This window comes from Sturnira hondurensis, unplaced genomic scaffold (genome assembly GCF_014824575.4).
Source record: "Sturnira hondurensis isolate 20B ecotype Veracruz unplaced genomic scaffold, ASM1482457v3 Scaffold0006199, whole genome shotgun sequence".
NCBI classification, from domain to species: Eukaryota; Metazoa; Chordata; class Mammalia; order Chiroptera; family Phyllostomidae; genus Sturnira; species Sturnira hondurensis.
Genome location: NW_028078830.1, coordinates 229,532 through 252,585, shown reverse-complemented (window position 1 = coordinate 252,585; position 23,054 = coordinate 229,532). Strand labels below are relative to the sequence as shown.

The following is a 23,054-nucleotide window of genomic DNA, read 5'->3' as shown; positions in this document are numbered from 1 at the left end:
TGAAGCTCTGTTCTGTTTACTGCAAGTACAAATAGGTTTTTATATTTTCATTTTTGATAGTGATTAACATTTACAGGTGCATAGCATGATCAATTGAGCAGAAAAAATCAATACAAAGGTAAGCAGGAAAAGTACGAAAGTTCCCGTAGTTTCAGTAATGTTAAACAAAAGTTGTTTTGACCAGGAGAACCATTAATCAGACAATTTGAAATAATAGCTCTATGTACAAAGTTTGAATGTCTTATTGTTTATTAAAGGTCTTAGAATTCAACATGGGGCAAAAGGATACACTAGATTGAGCAGAGGTTAGGAAACTCATAAGCCTTTGTGATGTCTAACTTAGCTATCTATCTCTCTGCCTAAAATATTTCTCTGTGTATTATAAACTCTGTTTCCCTAGTAACTCTTTTCTACATGCTTAATAGCTAACTAGCTTCTCCTGTTGCTTTGCCTGTCTAATTCTAATTGATATATATCCCATTCAAGGTAAAGGAGGGGCTGTTATTCCAACAACTTTAGACATTCAGGGGCTATTTCACTAGAGGGGATTTGCCTCGGGACTTACTTAAGGGGGCTGCCTTGGGTGTTCCAGGCCCCCTACTAGCTGATACCATCTGATCCTACAGTTGTTTAATCAGGTCAGGGAAGGAAGTGTTATTTCCCCTGAATTCACTGGACATCATGGGCCCTTCCTCCGTTGGGGCCTCAGAGGAGGTGTTATTTTGGGGAAAGGCCAAGGTGATACTGTTCTCAGCCTGACCTAGTTGCTGTTCAGCTCTGAGAATGGTCAGCATTTCTAGGAGATTCCAAATTATCAGAAAGGTAAAGGTTAGACTACCAAGAGACAGCAAGGTTAAAATCAACACCACATATCCATTCATGCCACGCCCGCCAGGCCGGAACACGCTTCTTTGAAGTCGTCCTCCCCACGCTCGGACTTTGTCAGACAGCATGGTTGGTGGAGCTGGACATGGGAAAGGTGCACCCTCTGTGTGGGCTGAGTCCAACCTCCTTTTGTAGTTGAGTCTTGGTTGCTCTTAGCAGATCAACGGGAGGCATTTACCCAAACCAGTCAGCTGCAAGGATTGGCTGTGACCACTGACCACTGACCACAGTCTCTCTGGTTCTCCACTACGTGGAGAATCAGCTGTGCAGGGGAGGGTGGTGGTGCTCTGACATGGTCTGAAGCTATCCAGTGGGTGCTCTGTCCCTGGCGTTTCCCAGGTGGTGCAGGTCAAGCTCAACCTCCACCTGTTTTTTGCTCAAGGTCACACTGCCTGAGCTCTAAAGCAATCTGAGATTGCTGCTACTTGTGCTGGGCTTGGAGGTTCCCAGGTGAATCCAGGCTGTGAATCTAGGCTGGTCGGTTCTATTTCCGGACTGCGGCTCCATGAGGCCAGCTATTGCTTGTTTGAGAGGATTTAGGAAGTTGTGAAGCATGTGCCAAAACGAGCCATTCACACGATAAAGTTGCTTGGGTGAGCCCACAGATTTGATGGGCTAGAGTCTCTGAGGATCTCCAAGTCAGATTAAGCAGTGTTAGCCAGGTGGACGGAGTCTTAGATATGGCATGAGCAAGGTTTAGCAAAGGGACAGTGGCAGCTGCTCACCTTAATGTCAGATACTTCAGTTTCTCCCAATATACCATTGGTGCCTTTTAAGCTGCTACCCCGGTGCGGGAGCTCAGAGGGACTGAGTCTGAGTAGGTGAGTCCATGCGTGGGTTCTTTAAGAGGACCCGTCTATGGCTCCAGCAGTTTCTTCCACTAGCTCAATTACTGCTGCTTTTTGTTGCAGCCAGATGTTGTGGGGACTTATCTTCCTGGCACTGGAACCCTGGACTTGGGTCCTCGTGTGGGGCTGGGACTCCTTGATCTTGAGATATCCCTCCTGAATTTTATCCACCACACGTGGGTGTGGGACCAGCCCATTCATTCTCTGTCTGGATGGATGCGGTTTCTTTAATTCTATAGTTGTCAGACTTCCTTTCAATTCAATTTCTGACCATTCTGAGTGATGGTTGTTGTATCTTTTAGTTGTGATTTTGATGTGGTTGTGTGAAGTGGCAATCCATGTCGGCCTACACAGCCTTCTTATCCAGAAGTTTTTCCTTTGGGATTTCTTCTGAGTTAGGGTGAGTGGCAATGAACTTTCTCGGCTTTGCTAGCTTGGGCATGTCTTTCTTATTTCTGAAGAACAGGTTTTCTGGATAAATACTATTGGTTTTCAGATTTTTATCTTTTAGTGTTTTCAATATATCACTTCATCTTCTTCTAGCCTTTGAGGGTTTCTTGCAGAATTTTACCTATAGCATATGGGTATGTTTTTTCTGTGAGAAGTGTTTCTATTCTCTTTGTGCTTTCAAAAGTTTCTTTGCTTTGCATTTTTGACACTTTTATTACAATGTGTCTTGGTGAAGTCCTACTCCCATCAACCTGTACAGTTACCTGTGAGAAACTACGAACCTGATTATTTCCATGTCTTTCAGATTTTGGGAAGTCAGTCTTCAGGCTATTTAAAGTCAACTTTCTAATTTATTCTCTTTCTCTCACATTTGTTCTCACATCTCCTGTTCTGTTATTTTGCTGATGTCACTTACACAGATCTTTTTGCTAGAGCCTGTTTTGTGCTCTCGTGTTTTATCATAGTTTTATCATCCATCTCTTCAGTTTCTTTCTTAGAATTTTTTTATCCAAATGCCATGGCATGGCTCCACTGACAATTAAGGGGAAGAGTCATTTGTGCATCACAGGAAGGGCATGACTCCATCCATATGGGTGGGCTCAGAAAGGGTTATGCCTTGGCGAATGGCAATTGGTGAGGGTTTGATGCCAGGGATGACATCCCTGATGCCAGGGATGACAGACGGTAGGGTCGTAACTAGGAACTCATTTATTTAACAGAGTTTTTTACCACTGCTTTCTCACACCTTAATCTACTTGCCCTTGCATATTGTTGTCACTTATCCAACTACTGTGTTTTGACAGTTATTGTTTCTCCTAGGATTCCCAGTCTATGAATACTTTCTATTTTTCTAAACCTTCACCCTGGCTGCTGGGGCTCAGTGGATTGAGTGCTGGCCTGCAAATGAAAGGGTCACAGTTTCAATTCCCAGTGTAGGGCACATGCCTGGGTTGCAGGCCAAGTCCCTAGTAGGGGAGAGCGCAAGAGGCAACCACACATTGAAGTTTTTGTCTCTTCTCCCATCCTTCCCCTCTCTAAAAGTAAATAAATAAATAAAGATATTTAAACCCATCACCTCAACCATTTCTCTCCTCATTCCTCTCCATCCTTGATCCATGTATGTAGAGCCTCATAATGTGTGCATATTTATTTTTTATCATTATTTTTAAATTTCTCACCTGAAGATATGTTTATTTTTTTTTTAGCGAAAGAGTGAGAGAGAGAGATGTGATAGAAAAACAACAATCAGTTAATCATTTGGCTTCTGCACATACCCCAGCTGGGGACAGAGACCAACCTGCAGCCTTTTTGTTTATGCTCCAACCAAGTGGCCACGTCAGCCAGGACTCGGGTATTCTGTTTCCCCACCCTCTCCCTTTGGAAGATTTTAATATATATATTTTTATTGTATTTTTTCCATGACCATTTATCCCCCTTATACTCCCCACTTCCTCCCCTTGCTGTCACCACACTATTGTCCATGTTCATGAGTCCTTTTGCCTTTTTGCTCAGTTTCCCCATCCCCTTACCGTCCCACCCCGAAAGCTGTCACCCTACTCTCAATCTATGAGTCTATCTCTGTTTTACTTGTTAGTTCACTGTGTTCCTTAGAATCCACATGAGTGGAATCATATACTTGTCTTTGAGGAGCTTATTTCACTTAATACAATGTTCTTCAGGTCCATCCATGCTATCATTAAGGGGTGAAATCTTTTTTATGCTGGGTAGTGTTCCATTGTGTATATGTACCAGATCTTTTTCTTCAACTTTATTTTTCTAAAGATTTTTACATTAATTTTTAGAGAGAGGAGATGGGAGGGAGAATGACACCAAAACCACTCACCCACACCAGTCAGGGTAGCACTTACATATTCTTATATTGTCCTTGAATATCATATGCTCTGATGAAATTGATTTTTGTTTTGAAGACAAATTGCCTCTAAGGACTGTATGTGTTTATTCTTAGAGAGAGGAGGAGAGAGAGAGAGAGAAACATCAATGTGTGGTAGAAACATCAGTTGATTGCCTTTTGGATGTGCCTCAACTTGGGACTGGGTCTGCAGCCTCAACATCTGTCCTGAGCAGGAGTGGAACTGGCAACATTTTGGTGTGCACGATGACACCAAACCAACTTTGCTAGACCAGCTAGGGCTGAGATTGGTTTTTATGGGTTCACGTATGTTCAAATTCTACACAGCCTGTAATCACCAGAAGGAAAGGTCCTATTTTCCTTATTAAGGAAAAACTAGTAGGCCCTGCCTCCTGTCTGTTTCACATTCTATGCTGGTATCTATTTTGGTGAACTCTGCACTATTTACTGACCTTTGGGGCCAGCCAATATATGCCAGCCCATTCCTCTGTATAACTCATTGTCTTGAAAATCATTCCATAGGATCATGCCTAGTTGTGACAGATGAACATTTGTGACTATAATATTCCTTCACTATATGGTTAGCATGCATTTCAAAAATTTTTAATATATTTTATTGATTATGCTATTACAGTTGTCCCATTTACCCCCCTTTCATTCCCCTCCACCCTGCACACCCTCTGCCACCCACATTCCCCCCTTTAGTTCATGTCCATGTGTCTTTTTTAAAAAGTATATTTTATTGATTATGCCATTACAGTTGTCCCATTCCCCCCTTCATTCCCCTCTACCCTGCACACCCCCTCTCCCACCATTCCCCCCCTTTAGTTTATGTCCATGTGTCACAAGTTCTTTAGATTCTATATTTCCCATACTATTCTTGCCCTCTCCCCTGTCTATTTTCTACCTACCATTTATGCTACTTATTCTCTGTACCTTCTCCTCCTCCCACTCCCCTGTTGCTAACCCTCCATGTGATCTTCATTTCTATGGTTCTGCTCCTGATCTATCTGTCCTCTTAGTTTGCTTTGGTTTTAGGTGTGGTTGTTAATAACTGTGAGTTTGCTGCCCTTTCACTGTTCATATTTTTATCTTCTTTTTCTTAGATAAGTCCCTTTAACATTTCCTATAATAAGGGCGTGGTGATGATGAACTCCTTGAACTTGACCTTATCTGAGAAGCACTTTATCTGTCCTTCCATTCTAAATGAAAGCTTTGCTGGATAAAGCAATCTTGGCTGTAGGTCTTTGGATTTCATGACTTGGAATACTTCTTTCCAGCCCCTTCTTGCCTGTAAGGTCTCTTTTGAGAAATCCGCTGACAGTCTGATGGGTACTCCTTTGTAGGTGACTGTCCCCTTATCCCTTGATGCTTCTAGGATTCTCTCCTTCATTTTGGTCTTGGCTAATGTAATTATGATGTGCCTTGGTGTGTTCCTTCTTGGGTCCAACTTCTTTGGCACTCTCTGAGCTTCCTGGATTTCCTGGAAGTCTATTTCCTTTGCCAGACTGGGGAAGTTCTCCTTTATTATTTGTTCAAATACGTTTTCCACTCGTGGCTGTTTCTTTCCCCCTTCTGGTACCCCTATAATTCGGATGTTGGAACGTTTAAAGATGTCCTGGAGGTTCCTAAGCCTCTCCTCATTTTTTTGAATTCTCATTTCTTCATTCCTTTCTGGTGGGATGTTTTGTTCTTCCTTCTGGTCCATTCCATTGATTTGAGTCCCCGTTTCCTTTCCATCACTATTGGTTTCCTGTGCATCTCCCTTCATTTCAATTAGTTTAGCCTTCATATATTCCTCTAATTTGTGACTTTGTTCCTCTAATTTGTGACTATAATCTACCAGTTCTGTGAGCATCCTGATAAATAGTGTCCTGAATTGTGCTTCTGAGAGGCTGGCAATTTCTCGGTCGCTTAGAGTTATTGGCTCTTGGACTTTGAGTTCTTCTTGTGCCATCTTTCGGGTTGTTCGTGCCTGTTCCATAGCAGGATCAGAGCCCTAAAGTGTTCACTAGAACAGGGCAACTGAGTCGCTGGGTTGTGACGCTGTATGTGGGGGCGGGGTCAAAGAGAGACTATGGCGTCCTGTCCGCCGCCTGCCGCCACGGCCCTCACCGGTGCCGCAGTTGCTGCCGTCACCTGGCCCACGCGTTTCGTCCCACTGCTCGCGAGTGTGCCACCGCCGTCAGCCCTCGCCCCCTGGGGCCTGCGTGGTCTGTCTCACTGTGCACGAATATGCGCCCGCGGTCTGCCCCACACCCCAACTGGTTCCCATCTGCCTGCGCGCCTGGGTCGGGGGCCCTGTCCTGCCGGACCCTGCTCGCTGCTGGCTCCGCCCCTCTTACCGTCCCCGTTGAACGGTTAGATGTAGTCGGACTTCTGTATAATTCAATTTTCTGTCTTTTGGTTGTGTCTTTGTTTCTCTAACCTTTGTTTTATTCAAACTTGGTTGTGGGAGAAGGCACAGTGTTTCCACCTATGCCTCCATCTTGGCGGAAGTCCTGTTTGCACCTGTTATGTATGAGAGGTGGAGCCTTAGGTGTTCACCAGGGCGGGGCAACCCAGTCACTGGGTTGTGATGCTGTATGTGGGGATGGGGTTAGAGAGGGGCAATGGCGTTCTTCTCTGCTCTCTCTCGGATTTAGGTCCCCTCTGCTGCTTCCTGCAAGCAAATTGGGCCCTTCTGGTGCTGGTTCCCGGGTGTGTGGGCTTGTGCACCCTCCAGGACCCTGTGGGTCTCTCCAACGAACTCTCTGTGAGCCTGGGAGCTTCTCCCAGCACCTCAACCCCGAAAGTTTTTCTGATTGGTGCTTTTAGGCTTTATTTCCTGGTTCTGGGGCCCTGGGTTGGGCGGTCTTTCTCACCGTTCATTTTTTTCACCTGGTTTATCTGCGTGTGAATGTGTGACCTCTGCCAGCCAGCCGCCTTGTGCCCTCACTGGGTCCACCCATTGCCACCCCACGCCTGGGATCTGCCAACTGCCACCTCTGTGCCTGAGTCAGCCAGATACCTTTTCCTGTTCCACTCTGCTCAGCCAGCCACTGACTCTGCCCCTCTTACTGGTCTGGCTGAATGGTTCCTTGTTGTCAGACTTCCAGTTTAATTTTCTGTGTTTTGGTTGCATTTTTGTTACTAAAACTTTATTGTCTTTGAACTTGGTTGTGTGAGGAGGCGCAGTGTTTCCACCTACGCCTCCATCTTGGGTGGAAGTCCTCCATGTGTCTTAAGTTCTTCAGCATTTACATTTCCCATACTATTCTTGCCCTCCCCCTGTCTATTTTCTGCCTGCCATCTATGCTACTTATTTTCTGTATCTTTCTCCCCTCTCCTCCTCCCATTCCCCTGCTGCTACCCCTCCATGTGATCTCTGTTTCTGTCATTCTATTCCTGTTCTAGTTTCCTTAGTTTTTTTTAAAGATTTTATTTTATTTATTTTTAGAGAGAGGGGAAGGGAGGGGAAAGGGAGAGAAAAACATCAATGTGTGGTTGCCTTTCACATGGCCCCCACTGGGGACCTGGCCTGCAACCCAGGCATGTGCCCTGACTGGGAATTGAACTGGCGACCCTTTGGTTCACAGCCCGTGCTCAATCCACTGAGCTACACCATCCGGGGCTCCTTTGTTTGTTTTTATTTTAGGTGTGGTTGTTAGTAGTTGTGAGTTTGCTGTCATTTTACTATACATGTTTTTCATCTTCTTTTTGTTTGGATAAATCCCTTTAACATTTCATATAATAAGGGCTTGGTGATGATGAACTCCTTGAATTTGACCTTATCTGAGAAGCACTTCATCTGCCCTTCCATTCTAAATGAAAGCTTTGCTGGATAGAGCAATCTTGGATGTAGGTCCTTGTCTTTCATGACTTGGAATACTTCTTTCCAGCCCCTTCTTGCCTGCAAGGTCTGTTTTGAGAAATCAGGTGACAGTCTGATGGAAAGTCCTTTGTAGGTGACTGTCCCCTTATCTCTTGCTGCTTCTAGGATTCTCTTTTTCATTTTAATTTTGGCTAATGTAATTATGATGTGCCCTGGTGTGTTCCTCCTTCGGTCCAACTTCTTTGGGACTCTGAGGTTCCTGGACTTCCTGGAAGTCTATTTCCTTTGCCAGATTGGGGAAGTTCTCCTTTATTATTTGTTGCAATAAGTTTTCCAGTCGTGCTGTTCCTCTCCCCCTTCTGGTACCCCTATAATTGAGATGTTGGAACATTTAAAGATGTCCTGGAGGTCCCTAAACCTCTCCTCATTTTTTAAAATTCTTGTTTCATTATTCTATTCTGGTTGAACGTATCTTTCTTCCTTCTGGTCCACTCCATTGGTCTGCATCCCAGTTTCCTTCACATCACTATTGGTTCCCTGTGCACTCTCCTGTGAGGCTGGGAGTCTCTCCCTCCACCTCAACCCCCACAGGTATTTTCAATCAGTGTTTTGAGGCTTTATTTCCCAGTACCAAGACCCTGGGTTTTACAATCTGTCTCGCTCACCAGTTATCTGTGTGCAAATGTGGGACCGCTGTCTGGTCAGCCACCCACCTTGCACACGGTGCTCCACTTCTCAATTGCCGCCTCGCTGTGTCTGCCTGTTGCCAACCCACGCCCAGGGTCTGCCAGCCACCGCCTGGGCACTTGGGGTCTGCCTGGTGCTGTCTTGCGTGCCTGGGGTGCCTTGGGCGCCTGGTGTCTCCACTTCCTGTGCCACAACCCCTCTCCACTTGGCAGGCCGTCCAACTTCACCCTGCCTACTGGTCTGGATGAATGTGTCTATTTTAACTCCTTGGTTGTCGGACTTCCATACAGTTCAGTTTTTCTCTCAGTTTTGGTTGTTATTTTGTTTGTAAATTGTTGTTGTTGTTATTTTGGTTTTTCGAGGAGGCACAGTGTGTCTACCTATGCCTCTTTCTTGGCCGAAGGCTCAAAAGTATTTTCTTTTTGTCAGGTTGCTGCTGTGGAGCAGAGGATGTAGAGGCACCCACTGAACAGAACCTTTCTACACAAGCATCACAGGACAAGAATCTCAAGACAGCTTTGTCTTCCCAGAAGAACCACCCCTGTGAGAGTTGTGGGCTGGTCTTGAGAAAAATTTTCCTCTTGGTTGACCAGCAGGGAATACAAGATAGCCAGAAACTGTTGAGATGTGGGGCCTGTAAAAAACGATTTTATTTCAGAGTAAAGCATCACCAAGAGCAGTATATAAGAGAGAAGCCTTCCATACAAGGTATGGACAAAGCCTCCCCTGTGAAGGGCTGCAATTTCAATGTGTCCCAAAAGCCTTTTACTTGTGGGGAAGTTGGGCAGAATGTTTTTACCAGCTCAGGACATGTCCAACAACAGGCTGCTTATGCCAGGGACAAGCCAAAAGAAATGGCAACATCTGAGGAGGGTTTTCACAGAAGAAAACATCACACTGGGAAGGAATTCAAGAAAGCCATTGGCTGCAAACGTACACTTGATCCAGATCAAGCTGTCAAAACTGGAAGACAGTGTTTTGTGTGCCGTGAATGTGAAAAATGTTCTCTAGAAATCTCTGGGCTTCATTATCATGAGAAAGTTCACACAGGGGGAAAGCCAAATAAGTGCAGTGAATGTGGGAAAAGCTTAGTTCACTCAGGAGAAAAGCCTTATAGTTGTGGTGAATGCGGAAAATGTTTTAAACAAAGTTCAAACCTTGTTATACACCAGAGAGTTCACACTGGAGAAAAGCCTTATGAGTGTGACAAATGTCGGAAATCCTTTAGCCAATGGGGAAGCCTCATTCAACACCAAAGGATTCACACTGGAGAAAAGCCATATCAGTGCAGTGAATGTGGGAAATATTTTACCAGAATGTCTGGTCTTAATCGTCATCAGAGACTTCATACTGGAGAAAGGCCTTATAAGTGCAGTGAATGTGGAAAATGTTTTAAGAGGAAATGGCACTTTCTTTGTCATCAGTATACTCACACGGAAGAAAGGCCTTATGAGTGCAGTGAATGTGGAAAGTGTTTTAAGAGTAAATGGCACATTCGTTGTCATCAGAAACTTCACACTGGAGAAAAACCTTACCAGTGCAGTGAATGTGGGAAATCTTTCACTGTAAAGTCTGCCCTCCTTTATCATCAGAGAGTTCACACTGAAGAAAAACGTTATAAGTGCAATGAATGTGGAAAATCATTTAGTTGGAGCTCTAGCCTTCTTTATCATCAGAGGGTTCACACTGGAGAAAGGCCTTATAAGTGCAGTGAATGTGGGAAATCTTTTAATAGGAAATATCCGTTCCGTTGTCATCAGAGAGTTCACAATGGAAAAAGGCCTTAGGAGTACAGTTAAAGTGGAACACCTTATACCACTAGCCATGGCCTCTGTTACCAACAGAGTTTTTATACTAAACAAAGGCATTAAAAGTGCACTGAATATGGGAAATCTTTTTTTGTTAGCAGTAAAGTTCACTATTCTCAGAAAGCTCCCAGAGGAGAAAGGTCATATCAATCAGTTCAGTGAATGTGGGAAATCTTTTATCAGAATCTCTGACCTTTATTATCATCAGACAATTTACACCAAAGAACATTTTAAAACAAATTGTTCACCTGTAGGTATGTTTATTCTTTTAGAGAGAGTGAAAATGACAGGGACAGAGAAACATTAATTGGTTGCCTCTCCTACGTGTTCCAATGAGGGAATGAACCCCAAACCTGGACACTGGGCAAGTGTCGTGACTCACCATGAAACCACCAACCTTTTCTTTGCAGGACGACTCCCAATCAACTGAGCCACAGTGGTCAGGGCTACCTCAAGTACTTTTGACAACAGCATGAATTCTTCCCTTGTTCATGGGGTATGCGAACAATTTTGAAGGGAATCACTTTCAAGAGTTTTTCAAAGGTCCATGTGTTATAACATCTATAATTACATAAGTTAAGTGATGGTCTCCGAGTTGTATGGCCAAAGGAGTTAGGGTAAACCATGATTATTACAGAATCACCTGCACAAAAAAGATTTGTGCAGACTGCAGCCAGCTATACTCAATGTGCTGCTTCTAAATCTGTCCGGAAATATTTCTGTGAAAAAGACTGCAGAGTCAGTGTGTACACAAATCTGAGGATCTCCAAACGTGCCTGGCTTTTCTAGTCCAAGTCACTATCATTGAAAATTAACAGTTTTGTGGATTTATGTACCCTGTCATATGTTTACCTGAAGACCACTGATGGCTAGAGAGAAAAATTAAAGATGAAGAAAAGTGGTGTCTGTTGTCCAGTGGTGTGGCATTTGTGATTCATCTAGCATTTCTGCTGATTTGGTTGGAAGTCATTCATTGATTGGCGTATTTGCTATAAGTAAGGCAAGAGTGACCCTGGAGGGCATGAGGATGTGGATTGAATATAGAGTGGTCAAATCTATTATCCAAAATGGACAGGCAGTATTTTTGTTATATTGAAGCATTTTTGAAATGTTTTAATTAGCAAATAGTGTATTTAAATGAGAATGTGTGATGAAATTTTACATATGTATTAAACTGAAACCCTTACTGTAATTATGATTCTGACCATATCTGTCCTTTTTTATTTAATTCTTGTTCAAGTACAGTTTTCTGTCTGATATTCCCAGCCCTGCCCCCCCGTGCTCCCCACCTCCCTCTCATTTCCGCCTCCCAGCTTAGTTATTGTCCATGTGTCCTTTGTACTTGTTCATGTCAATCCATCCCCTTTTCCCCTGTGATTCTCTCCCCTCTCCCCTCTGGTCCCTGTCAGCCTGTTCCGTATTTCAGTGTCTTTGGTCATATTTTGCTTGCTTGTTTGTTTTGTTGTTTAGATTCCTGTTAACGGTGATATCATATGGTATTTGTCTTTCACCGCCTGGCTTATTTCGCTCAGCATAATGCTTTCCAGTTCCATCCATGATGTTGCAAAGGGTAGGAGCTCCTTCTTCCTTTCTGCAGCATAAAATTCCATTGTGTAAATGTACCATAGTTTTTTGATCCAGTCATTTAACGATGGGCATCTAGGTTGCTTCCAACTCTTGACTATCATAAATTGTGCTGCTATGAACATTGGGTGCATAGGTTCTTTTGGATTGGTGCTTCCATATCTGTCCTTATGTATTTACCTCACATCCTTTTATAACCTCTCTCCCTGCCCTTCACAATTCTCTAATTGACCATTGCTTTACTTTTCCTTTTAATGGGTAATTTTGCATTCCCTAGAATTTATGTGATGAGAGTAAAAGTTTTTGCTTTGATTTATGTTGCATAAATACTTGAAGATTCATTTATGATATGTTTGTAGCTCATCTTTTTTTCTACAATATTCTTGTCTTTGAATTTATCAACATTTGTTTATTCAATTGTTCATGGACATTGGGTTATTTCTAATTTTTGATTATTTAAAATAAAGCTGGGACAAACATTTGTGTGTCATTCTTGCTCTTCCTTATCTCCTTTTTTTTTTTAGATTTTATTTATTTATGTATCTTTAGAGGGGAAGGAGAGAGGGAGAGAAACATCAATGTATGGTTGCCTTTCGTGCGTCCCCTGCTGGGAGTTGGCCTGCAGGGAACCAGCCTGCAACCCAGGCATGTACCTTGACTGGGAATCGAACCATGATCCTCTGGTTCGCAGGCCCGTGCTCAATCCACTGAGCTACACCAGCCAGGGCTTCCTTATCTCCTTCTGAAATCCCTATAATTTGGATCTTGGCATGTTGGGAGATGTCCCAGAGTCTTCTTGTACACTCCTTGTTTTTTTTAAATTCTTGTTTATTATTTCTGTTCTAGTTAAATGTTTTCTTCTTCCTTGTGTTCCAAATTGTTTATTTGAATCCCAGCTTCCTTCCCTTCACTGTTGGTTTCTTGTTAATTTTCTTTTATTTCACTTAGTGTAGCCTTCATTTCTCCCCTTATGTTTTTGCCATACTCAGTTGAGTTCTCTGAGCATCCTGATCACCAGTATTTTGAACTGCATCTCATAGGTTGGCTCTCTCTGTTTTGTTTGGTTGTTTTTCTGCAGTTTTGTTCTGTTCTTTCATTTGGGCCATATTTCTCTGTCTCCTCAATTTGGCAGCCTCCCTGAGTTTGTTTCTGTGTATTAGGTAAAGCTGGTTTGATTCCCTGTCTTAGGGCACCTGTTAAGTTGTATGGGCGGAATCTTAGGTGTTTGCCAGAGTAGGGCCACCCACTTCACTTTGTGGCTCTGTGTGTGGAGGTGGGGTCGGGGAGGGGGGGCAACAATGCTGCTGCCTGGCTCCTTGAGGCTTCTCTGGCACTTGCTATGTCTTCAGTCATTTTACCCACTTCCTGTATGCGAGTGGCACCCTTTTAGTTGTCCTGGTGGTGGTTCCCAGAGTGGGTGGGCTTGCATATGTTCTAAGTCCATGTGGGCCCTTTAAATGAACTCTCCTGAGAAACTGAGTTTCTTCCACCACCCCAATGCCCAAAGGTTTTTTAAGCCAGAAATGGAGGCTTTATTTTGCTGGCACTGGCATCCTGGGCTGCACTATCTGGCCTGGTGTTGGGATCACCTGTTCCTAAGGTATCCTTCTCAATTTTTATCCACCACACATGAATATGAGACCACATTCTGACCCTGCTGCTGCCTCTCCAATACCACACCACACCCTCTCCTTACCCGGTTTGCCCCTCTGACATGTGTGGATGAATATGGCTTCTTTAGATAACTTGGTTGTTGACTTACATACAGTTTGATTTTCCTGCAGTTCTGGGTGATTTTTTGTGTTGAGGTTAGTTGTGATTCTTATGGTTGTGTGAGGAGGCACAGTGTCTACTTACAACTCCATCTTGACTGAGAGTCCCAGGCTGCATGCATTTAAAAACTGAAGCTCTACCCTGTCTGGTGTGGCTCAGTGGATTGAATCCCAGCTCATGAACCAAAGGGTTGCTGGTTTGATTCCCAGTCAGGGCACATGTCTGGGCTCTGGGCCAGGTCTTCAGTATGGGTGCGTGAGAGGCAACTACACACTGATGTTTCTCTCTCCCTCTCTTTCCCTTACCCTCTTTCTAAAAGTAAATATATAAAATCCTTTAAAAAACCCTGAAGCTCCATGCCACCATTTGGCTTAAATTTCTTTTACTTTCTCCTCCTCCTTGTCCTTGTTCAAGCAAAATAAGCCATCAGGCAGGTTATTGATTACTATGACCTGCTTGTTGGGGTCATTGAGGATGTGGTAATTGCCCTCTTCTAATTCATGCTGATGTCCATGCAGAGCAAGATGGGCCAGGCATTGCCCTGGCTGGTGTAGCTTAGTGGATTGAGCATGGGCTCCAAACCAAAGGGTTGCTTGTCAATTCCCAGTCAGGGCATATGCCTGGGTTGTGGGCCAGGTCCCCAGTGGGGGCATGTGAGAGGCAACCACACATTGATGTTTCCCTCTCTTTTTCTCCCCTACTTTTCAAGAAATAAATAAAATCTTAAAAATAAAAAATGTGCCTGGTGTTCTCTATGCTCAGGTTGATCTGTTTGGGCTTGAACTGCTGGGTGCCCAGGATGACATGGTACAAGGGGTCGTTCACATGGTTTTGGGACTCGTAAGCAAGCCTACTGACTCAAATCCAGCCAGCAAACCACAGAAAGTCCATCGGGCCAGCTTGTAGCTATTGTTCTTCAGCTACACAGCAGTGACAGCCCCTAACTGAGAGTCCAGCTTCTGAGTCCAGTCTACACCACACAGTGCATGGAGTGTCACTTTGTTGAGGGTGTTAATGTTGATGAAGGACACTTCCCCATGGGGGGTGCAACAATGGAAAATCGGGGCCTGAATGTTTCCAAGCTTCCACCTACAAGACTAGTTTTCAACAGAGGTTATTTCTTACCCATGTCATCCTCTACAAATGGCTTTGGGTTAGTGAAGTTGTATATCTTTCCATCTTCAGGCACTGCTGGAAGAGACTGGTTCATGTAAGTTGACTCCATGGCCAGGTTTGTCTTGCAAAGGGGCTCTTTGGTGGTCTCATTGTCAGGTGGTCAAAGTCAAAGTTGTGGCCACTGTCAAAGAAGAGCTTGGACTCAACTGGATGGCAATGCCCAGGGAATACAGAGAGTGGGCACAGCTCATCAGTGTGTGCAACATGGTGTTGATGGCCAACACAATGCTCTAGATGTTCCAGGTTTCAGATGACAGGGTCAACTGTGGTAGTGAGTATGTGGAAGATGCTCTTGAAGCTCCATAGGGGCTTGGTGCTCTTTCCGGGGATGTGGTCAAAGCCTTTATCATAGTATCATAGGGCCGCACATCACTGATTGTCCTTGGCTCTGATAGAAGATGCTTCAGGTAGAGCATCTTCATTAACTGAGGAAAGTCCATTTCTCTTCGTGCTCCCAGTCTCTACAAACTTCAGAGACTCACGGTTTCTCTCATTTTCATTTGGTTCTCAATCTAAATTGTTTCTGGAATTGTTTTTTCCACAGGCGTGTGCATTCACTCTCTCTGCTTGGTGCTCTCAGGCAGTGTCTGCCGATCTTTGAATCTGCAGAGGTTCAGCTGTGCTAATCACGTTAGATCCTGCTGGTAGGTTGTCTTCTGTGAGTGTGGTGGACATTGTGTCCACCAGCTGGAAACAGTTTCATCTTCCTAAAAAATGTAAGTGTATGGATTTCCACAATCAAAGTGAGAGGAGTACTTATACTTAATCATGTCCCTCTTAACTTGGTATGTGGCACCCTTTCAGACTGCAAACTTTGTGATCCTTTCTCTTTTGCTGAATGTGTGGTAGGGCATATTTCAAAAATGCTAAGGAATGTCACAGCGACCCCAGCACAAAGGCTGTCCTGGATCAAGAGTGTCATACACTTTTCTATCTTGTAGAACCTGCAAGGATCTCGGCCAGCCCATACAGCAAATGATGGTTGGAGACAGACCTCGACACCAGCTGCTATCTAAGGAACAGGGGAAAGCACTTTAAAATTTTAAGTAGGAGAAAGCTTCTTACAGGATTACTATTGATTTTTAATTTTAAAAAATTTATTTGTTGATTTCAGAGAGAGATGATGGGACAGAGAAATAGGGAAACATCAGTTTGTTGTTCCACTTCTGCATGCATTCATTGGTTAATTCTTCTATGTGCCCTGCCTGTGGATTGAACCCACAACCTTGGAGTACCTAGACAATGCTCTAAGCACCTGAGCTACCCACCCAAAGCTGGTTTTTAATTTTTATTGAATTTATACATACTCATAATAGGTCATTAAAATATTTCATGTGATATAAAAAAAGATGGTGATCTATACATAGGTCAAATTTCAGTATGAATTTGCACTTCACTTACTATAAATTTTGAATATATTTCTAATCTTATTGTACTGACAGTGCCACACATATTATCTCTACTGTAAATTTTTAAATACGTCTGTTACTCAGAAGGTGTCTGTTATTATGATAATTATAATAGCATTGTCACAGTAACAAAAATACCAATAACTCAAAATGTAGTTTTCTCAGTTTTTCAAAAATTAATTTTTCTCAATGGAAATTTAACTGATAAACAATTTGTGTTTATATATGCATTTTAGATTTTTTATTTCAAAAGTCTCTCTTACATTCTTCTTTTTTTTAAGATTTTATTTATTTATCTTTAGAGAGGAAGGGAAGGAGAGAAGGAGAGAAACATCAATGTATGGTTGCCTCTCAAGAGTCCCCTGTTGGGAACTGGCCTGCACCCCAGGCATGTGCCCTGACTGGGAATCAAACCGTGATCCTGTGGTTCACAGGCCCGCGCTCAATCCACTGAGCTACACCAGCCAGGGCTCTGTTACATTCTTCTGTTATGCTTTTCATATGTATGATGGTGTAACTAGATCTTTGTGTAGTAACATTTCCCAGATTCTTGAATTCAAGCATTCCACCCTTATTGTGGTATTGAGCTTCACAGACAACGTCTTTTCATCAACCCGAATACCCTCCTGCTGCAAAAAGATTGCATGTAACTCAATGAAGGCTACTTGTTGCATTTTTAGCAACAAATATTCTAATTGAGGTATGTACAATATTATTTTTGAGATAATGCTATGGCACAGTTAGACACTACAGTAGTTTATAGTGTAACCATAAATTTTATATACACTGCGAAACCAAATTCATGTGAGTGGCTTGGTTGGCACATTTGATTGATTGGTCTGGAACTGAACACGCACTGTTTGGGAGGAATGCTGGTAATTATATGTATTTGATGTCCACAATATGTTCTTCATTGTTTTCATTAAATGTATAATTTGAGCCAGAGGATTCAGATCAAATCCAGCTTGACTCTAGCCAGACTGCCGCAGAGAAAGAGCTGAGAGACTTTTCATTACATCAGTAATACATGCTGTGAAATATTAGTGTCTGTTTTGTGACATTAACTGCATAGTGAGCCCAACTGGCACAGGATAAACAGCATGAGGGACTTCAGCCACTTCCCCCCAAAGACATTCTGCCTGAAGGCCCTGGGTGCCAGGTGACCTGATCAAACAAGAAAAGGATGCCTGAAGGTTAGAAAGAGAAGATCCTGCAGAAAGCTATGCAAAACCAGCAGCTAAAGGAAGCCATCCGTGGAAGCCAAGGTTATCAGAGACAATCTTGCCCTAGAAATGACCTCCCCTGGAAACACTAGATCACACTTAATATTTTCACTGTGTTCTTGTGATATAGGCACAAAAACCCACAGTGGGTAAGCTCCAAAGCCAGGCTGGAAGCCAGACCCAGTCTTCACCTTCTACATCAATATCTTTCTTACGCTCTCGCTATCTGGAAACAAAACCAAATAAATAATCCCAAGCCCTTACTCCAGCCATCACTCAGTGTTGAGTGAGCCACACTTCCTTGTCCAAAAAGTACAGTATTTCTAATAAACTTTTGCTCTGCATGCTTCTGCAGAAAGAACTCTTGGCTGTGCATTTGCCCCGGGCCCTTCATTCCTCAGGGGTTGCTCTGTCCGCACATGTGGACTGTGTAGTTTGCTTTTCCAGATTGCTGGGTGAATCTTGTACTTGGCAGGGCTGCTTTGTTGGCACTGCCCCCTTCTCTTCCTGCCGCCCCAACGCCTGCTGTACTGAACTCTTAGGGAAGGATTTGACCTCAGTGGTATTGTTGGAAACCTAATAGATTTCACATTGATTGGTGAGGAAACCCATTTTTTATATTCCTCTTGATCATTTCTACACCAGAGGTGTGTTTATGGATTGTTAGAAGAGAAGGAGGGAGAGAGAGAGAATGAGAGGGAGAAAAAATGTCAATGTGAGAGAGAAGTATCTTTCAGTTACCTGCCATTTGCACCTAAACCAGGGACTGAACCTGCAACCTAGGTGTGCGCCCTGACCAGGAATCAAACCTGCAGCCTTTTGGTACACAAGACAATGATCTAAGTAACTGAGTCACCTGGCCACAGCTGAATAAAATATTTTGTATATGTTTATAGTTGTATTTTGTCTAAATTGTAGTCAAACTTTAATAATTACTTAGTCCTTTTGAACAGGATGAGCTACCCATTTTTGAAAGAGGAATATTTGTCTAGTACTGTTGCATTGCATTTCCTGCTTTCAGATATCATATTGTTTGCATAATGTTCTTAGGTGCTTTATGGTGGGGTATAGAGTAATTAAAATTGTTATCCCCATGATGAATTGACTTCGTTATCATTTTAGGATGACCTATTCCCCTTCTGACATTGTTTGAGTTCTGTTTTGTGTGATACATTTTAGCTATTCCTGTTCTCCTTGGTTATAGTTGCATGAAATATTTATTACATCTCTTTATTTCCAGCTTATTTGTATTCCTGAAGATTCAGTGAGTCTCTTGGAGGCAGCATATATTGTGTCTTGTGGAGATTTTGGCGGGACATGGGTGGATGGGAGGTGCCGGGGAGACAAAAGCAAAGCCTAAGCAGGCTTTTCCAGTAGTTCTCTCTTCAACTTATTATTTTTATAAATAAATATTTTTATGTTAAAGTTGCCATACATTTTGATATTAGTTTTGTGTGTACACCCCAGTGATTAGACATTGTAATTATAACTTAATAAATGATCTTCCCAATAATTCTAGCCATACATAGGTATTAGATACCACACATAGGTTTTAGAATGTTATTGACTCTATTTCCTAGGCTGTGCTTTATGTCCTCCTGACTATTCTGTCACTGTCAATTTGTACTTCTTGATCCCTTCACCTTTTTCACCAGCCATGAGAATTTTTTAAATGTTTATTTGAGCCAAACTGATGTCAAAGGCCAGGAAGCAAGATCTCAAATGCTTTTGTGTCTTGAGTTTTTTATCCCTTCAGACGCTCTGTGTGTCTTTATTGGACAATATGTCGAGGACCTACTATTGCCACTTTGTCACTGTTTTCTACATCTTTCGTTGTTCCATTTTTGTCTTCCTTTTTAGTCTTTTTTTGTAATTTAATCCTTTACTATAGTGGTATGCTTTGATTCCTTTCTGTTTTGTATATTTATTATATAGGATTGTGCTTGTGGTTTGCATAAAAGAACTCACACTCTTAATAGTTTATTCTAACCTGAAAAGAGCTTCAGTTGGATTAAAAAAATCTACGCTCTGACTCTCCATATGCAACTCCACTGTATGTCTTGATGTCACGATTCACATCATAATATATATTGTGTATCTATTAAGAAATTATCATGAGTCTTGTTATTCTTTTTTAAGTATATTTCATTGATTATGCTATTACAGTGGTCCCATTTGTTTTCTCCCCTTTATTACCTGTAGTCCTGCACCCACCTTCCACTGGCATCACCCCCTTAGTTAATGTCCCTGGGTCATATATATAAATTCTTTGGTTTCTCCATTTCCCACATTATTCTTAACTCCCCCCTGTATATTTTGTACCTACCATTTATGCTTCTTATTCTTGTACCTTTCCCTCCATTCTCCTCTTTCCCCTTCCCCTTCCCTGCTGATAACCCTCCATGTGATCTCCATTTCTGTGATTCTGTTCCTGTTCTAGCCAATTACTTTGTTTTGCTTTAGTTTCAGTTGATGATAGTTGTGAGTTTGTTTTCATTTTACTGTTCATATTTTTTATCTTCTTTTACTTAGATAATTCCCTTTAGCATTTCATACAATAAGGGCTTGGTGATGATGAACTCCTTTAACTTTACCTTATCTGGGAAGCACTTTATTTTCCCTTCCACTCTAAATGGTAGCTTTGCTGGATAATCTTGGATGTAGGTCCTTGCCTTTCATGACTTTTAATACTTCTTTCCAGCCCCTTCTTACCTATAAGGTTTCTTTTGAGAAATCAGATGACAGTCTTATAGGAACTTCTTTGTAGGTAACTGTCCCCTTTTGCTGCTTTTAAGATTCTCTCCTTTGAATCCTAGAAGCAGCAAGAGACAAGGGGACAGTCACCTACAAAGGAGTGCCCATCAGACTGTCAGCGGATTTCTCAAAAGAGACCTTACAGGCAAGAAGGAGCTGGAAGGAAGTATTCCAAGTCATGAAATCCAAAGACCTACATCCAAGATTGCTCTATCCAGCAAAGCTTTCATTTAGAATGGAAGGGCAGATAAAGTACTTCTCAGATAAGGTAAAATTCAAGGAGTTCAGCATCACCAAGCCCTTATTATATGAAATGCTAAAGGGACTTATCTAAGAAAAAGAAGATGAAAAATAGGAACAGTGAAAGGACAGCAAACTCACAGTTACTAACAACCATACCTAAAACAAAAGCAAACCAAGAGGACAGCTAGATCAGGAACAGAACCATAGAAATGAAGAACACATGGAGGGTTAGCAATAGGGGAGTGGGAGGAGAAGTGGGGAGAAGATACAGAAAATAAGTAGCATAGATGGTAGGTAAAAAATAGATAGGGGGAGGGCAAGAATAGTAGGGGAAATATAAAATCTAAAGAGCTTGAGACACGTGGTCATAAACTAAAGGGGGGAAAGGTGGGGAGGGGGTGTGTAGGGTGGAGGGGAATGAAGGGGGGTAATAGAACAACTGTAATGGTATAATCAATAAAATATATTTTTAAAAAAGATTCTCTCCTTATCTTGAATCTTGGATAATATAATTATGATGTGTCTTGGTGTGTGCTTCCTTGGGTCCAATTTCTTTGGAACTTCCTGGACTTCTTAGAAGTCTAATTTCTCTGTCAAATAGGGAAAGTTCTCCTTCATTATTTTTGCAAATAAGTTTTCAATTTCTTGCTGTTCCTTTTCTCCTTCTGGCACCACTATGATTCAGATATTGGAACATTTAAAGTTGTCCTGGAGGTCCCTAAGCATCTCCTCATTTTAAAAAAAAATTCTTGTTTCTTCATTTTGTTCTGGTTGAATGTTTATTGCTTCCTTCTGCTCCAAATTGTTGATTGGAGTCCTGGTTTCCTTCCCTTGACTGTTGATTCTTTGTATATTTTTGTTTGTTTCACTTTGCATAGCCCTCTGTTTTTCCTGTATTTTACAACCATACTCAACCATTTCTGTGAGTATCCTGATTACCGGTGTTTCAAACTCTGCATCTGATAGATTGGCTATCTCTTCGTTGTTTAGTTATAATTTTGGATTTTGATCTGTTCTTTCATTTGGGCCATGTTTCTTTGTCTCAGCACACCCATTACATTTTAAGTGGTGGAGCCTTAGGTATTTGCCAGAGTGGACCCAACCCACATCTCTGTGTTGTGGTGCAGTCAGGATGAGTGTTTCTTCTTTAACTCCTTGATTGTCAGACTTCCATACAGTTAGATTTTCTGGCAGTTTTGGTTATTTTTTGTTTCTAAATTTGTTGTCTTTCTTTTGGTTATGTGAGGAGGCAAAGTGTATCTACATATGCTTTTATCTTGGCTGGAAGTCTTTTTGAAAAAGATTTATCTATTTTTAGAGAGAGGGGAAGGGAGGGACAAAGAGAGGGAGAGAAATATGCATGTGTGCTTGCCTCCTTCATGCTCCCAACTGTGGTTCTGGCCTGCATCCCAGGCATATGTCTCAACCAGGAATCGAACTGGCAACCCTCTGGTTCACAGGTCAGCACTCAATCCACTGAGCCATACCAGCCATGGTCATTGTTATTCTTTTTTGTTGTTGTTGTTGTTGTTATTCTTAATACACTTTATTTTTATCCTACATAATAGAGTCTTTTAGGTGTACTCTCTGATTTTGGTCAATCCCTGTTTCACTTTGAAATGTCCACACGTTTCTATACAAACCTTGGACAGCATCTGCTCTGTTGCAATTCTTATTCATAGTTTGGGGTACATTCACATTCCTCTACAAAGCCTGACCACCTGCCTCTCTTCCTTGTGTCCTGTCCTATACCATTGTTTTTTTTTGTTTAATGAGGTGCCCATTACTTACTGACCTTAGTGGCCTGTAATGCACAACAACGTTTTCAGAGTCTATCTTAGTTGTCTTGAAAATCATCACATTGAATCATACCTAGATGTGACAGACAAAAATTTGTTAGGAGAATACCCCTTCTTGATAGGTCAATTTGTACTTCGAAAGGTTTTCTTAGGCTCCGCTGAGGAAGAAATGCCAATCAGCCACAAAGTTAGGCACTATAGAGCTGTATTGGGGTTTGCGCACCTGGGTGAGGGTCTCTGGTCTGCAGAGTGGGGCCAGGGAAGTTGCACCCAAGCAGGGAATATGGTGGGGTTTTATTTTGGTTGGCTCTCTTCGTGGGAGCTGGGGATTGGTCCCCTTTGAAAAAAGTGGCAATATATCATTGGTGGTTCTACTCGGGCTCAGGTTGCTATGCGGATATCCATTTTGGCAAAGCCTGCCCTTTCGGCTCTCTGGTTTGACGTCAGCCGTCTTTTCCGGGTTATAGTTCAGCCACCATTTTGTCCTATCTCGCCCATCCTGACATACTTCACCAGGGTTTTCTTTTGTTCAGGTTTCTGCTCTAAAGCAGAAGACATGGAAGCATCCACTGAACAGAACATTTCTCTAAGAGTGGCGCTGTCAAAGAATATCACACCACCTGTGTCTTCTCAAAACTCCAAACCCTGTAAGAATTGTGGATCAGTCTTGAGAGAGATTTTCCTATTGGTTGACCAGAAGGGAACACAACAGAGCCCACACTGCTAAGGTG

At 42.5% G+C, this 23,054-nt stretch overlaps 1 protein-coding gene across 5 annotated transcripts in view; it reads left to right on the top strand.

Moving 5' to 3' along the window:
* Nucleotides 1-23,054, top strand: part of LOC118988174 (zinc finger protein 883-like) — a 309,510-nt gene that overhangs the window by 90,587 nt on the left and 195,869 nt on the right. Inside the window, exon 5 of one of the 5 annotated variants that reach the window (XM_037047619.1) lies at nt 8,984-10,647. The exons of 1 other annotated variant lie outside the window; for it this stretch is intronic. In XM_037047619.1, the coding sequence (XP_036903514.1) occupies nt 8,984-10,341 (1,358 nt within the window). In that variant the 3' untranslated portion in view covers nt 10,342-10,647. Of the gene's footprint in view, nt 1-8,983; nt 10,648-23,054 lie in introns of those variants that run through there. 3 more of the 5 variants (XM_037047622.1, XM_037047620.1, XM_037047623.1) reach the window with 3 other exon arrangements.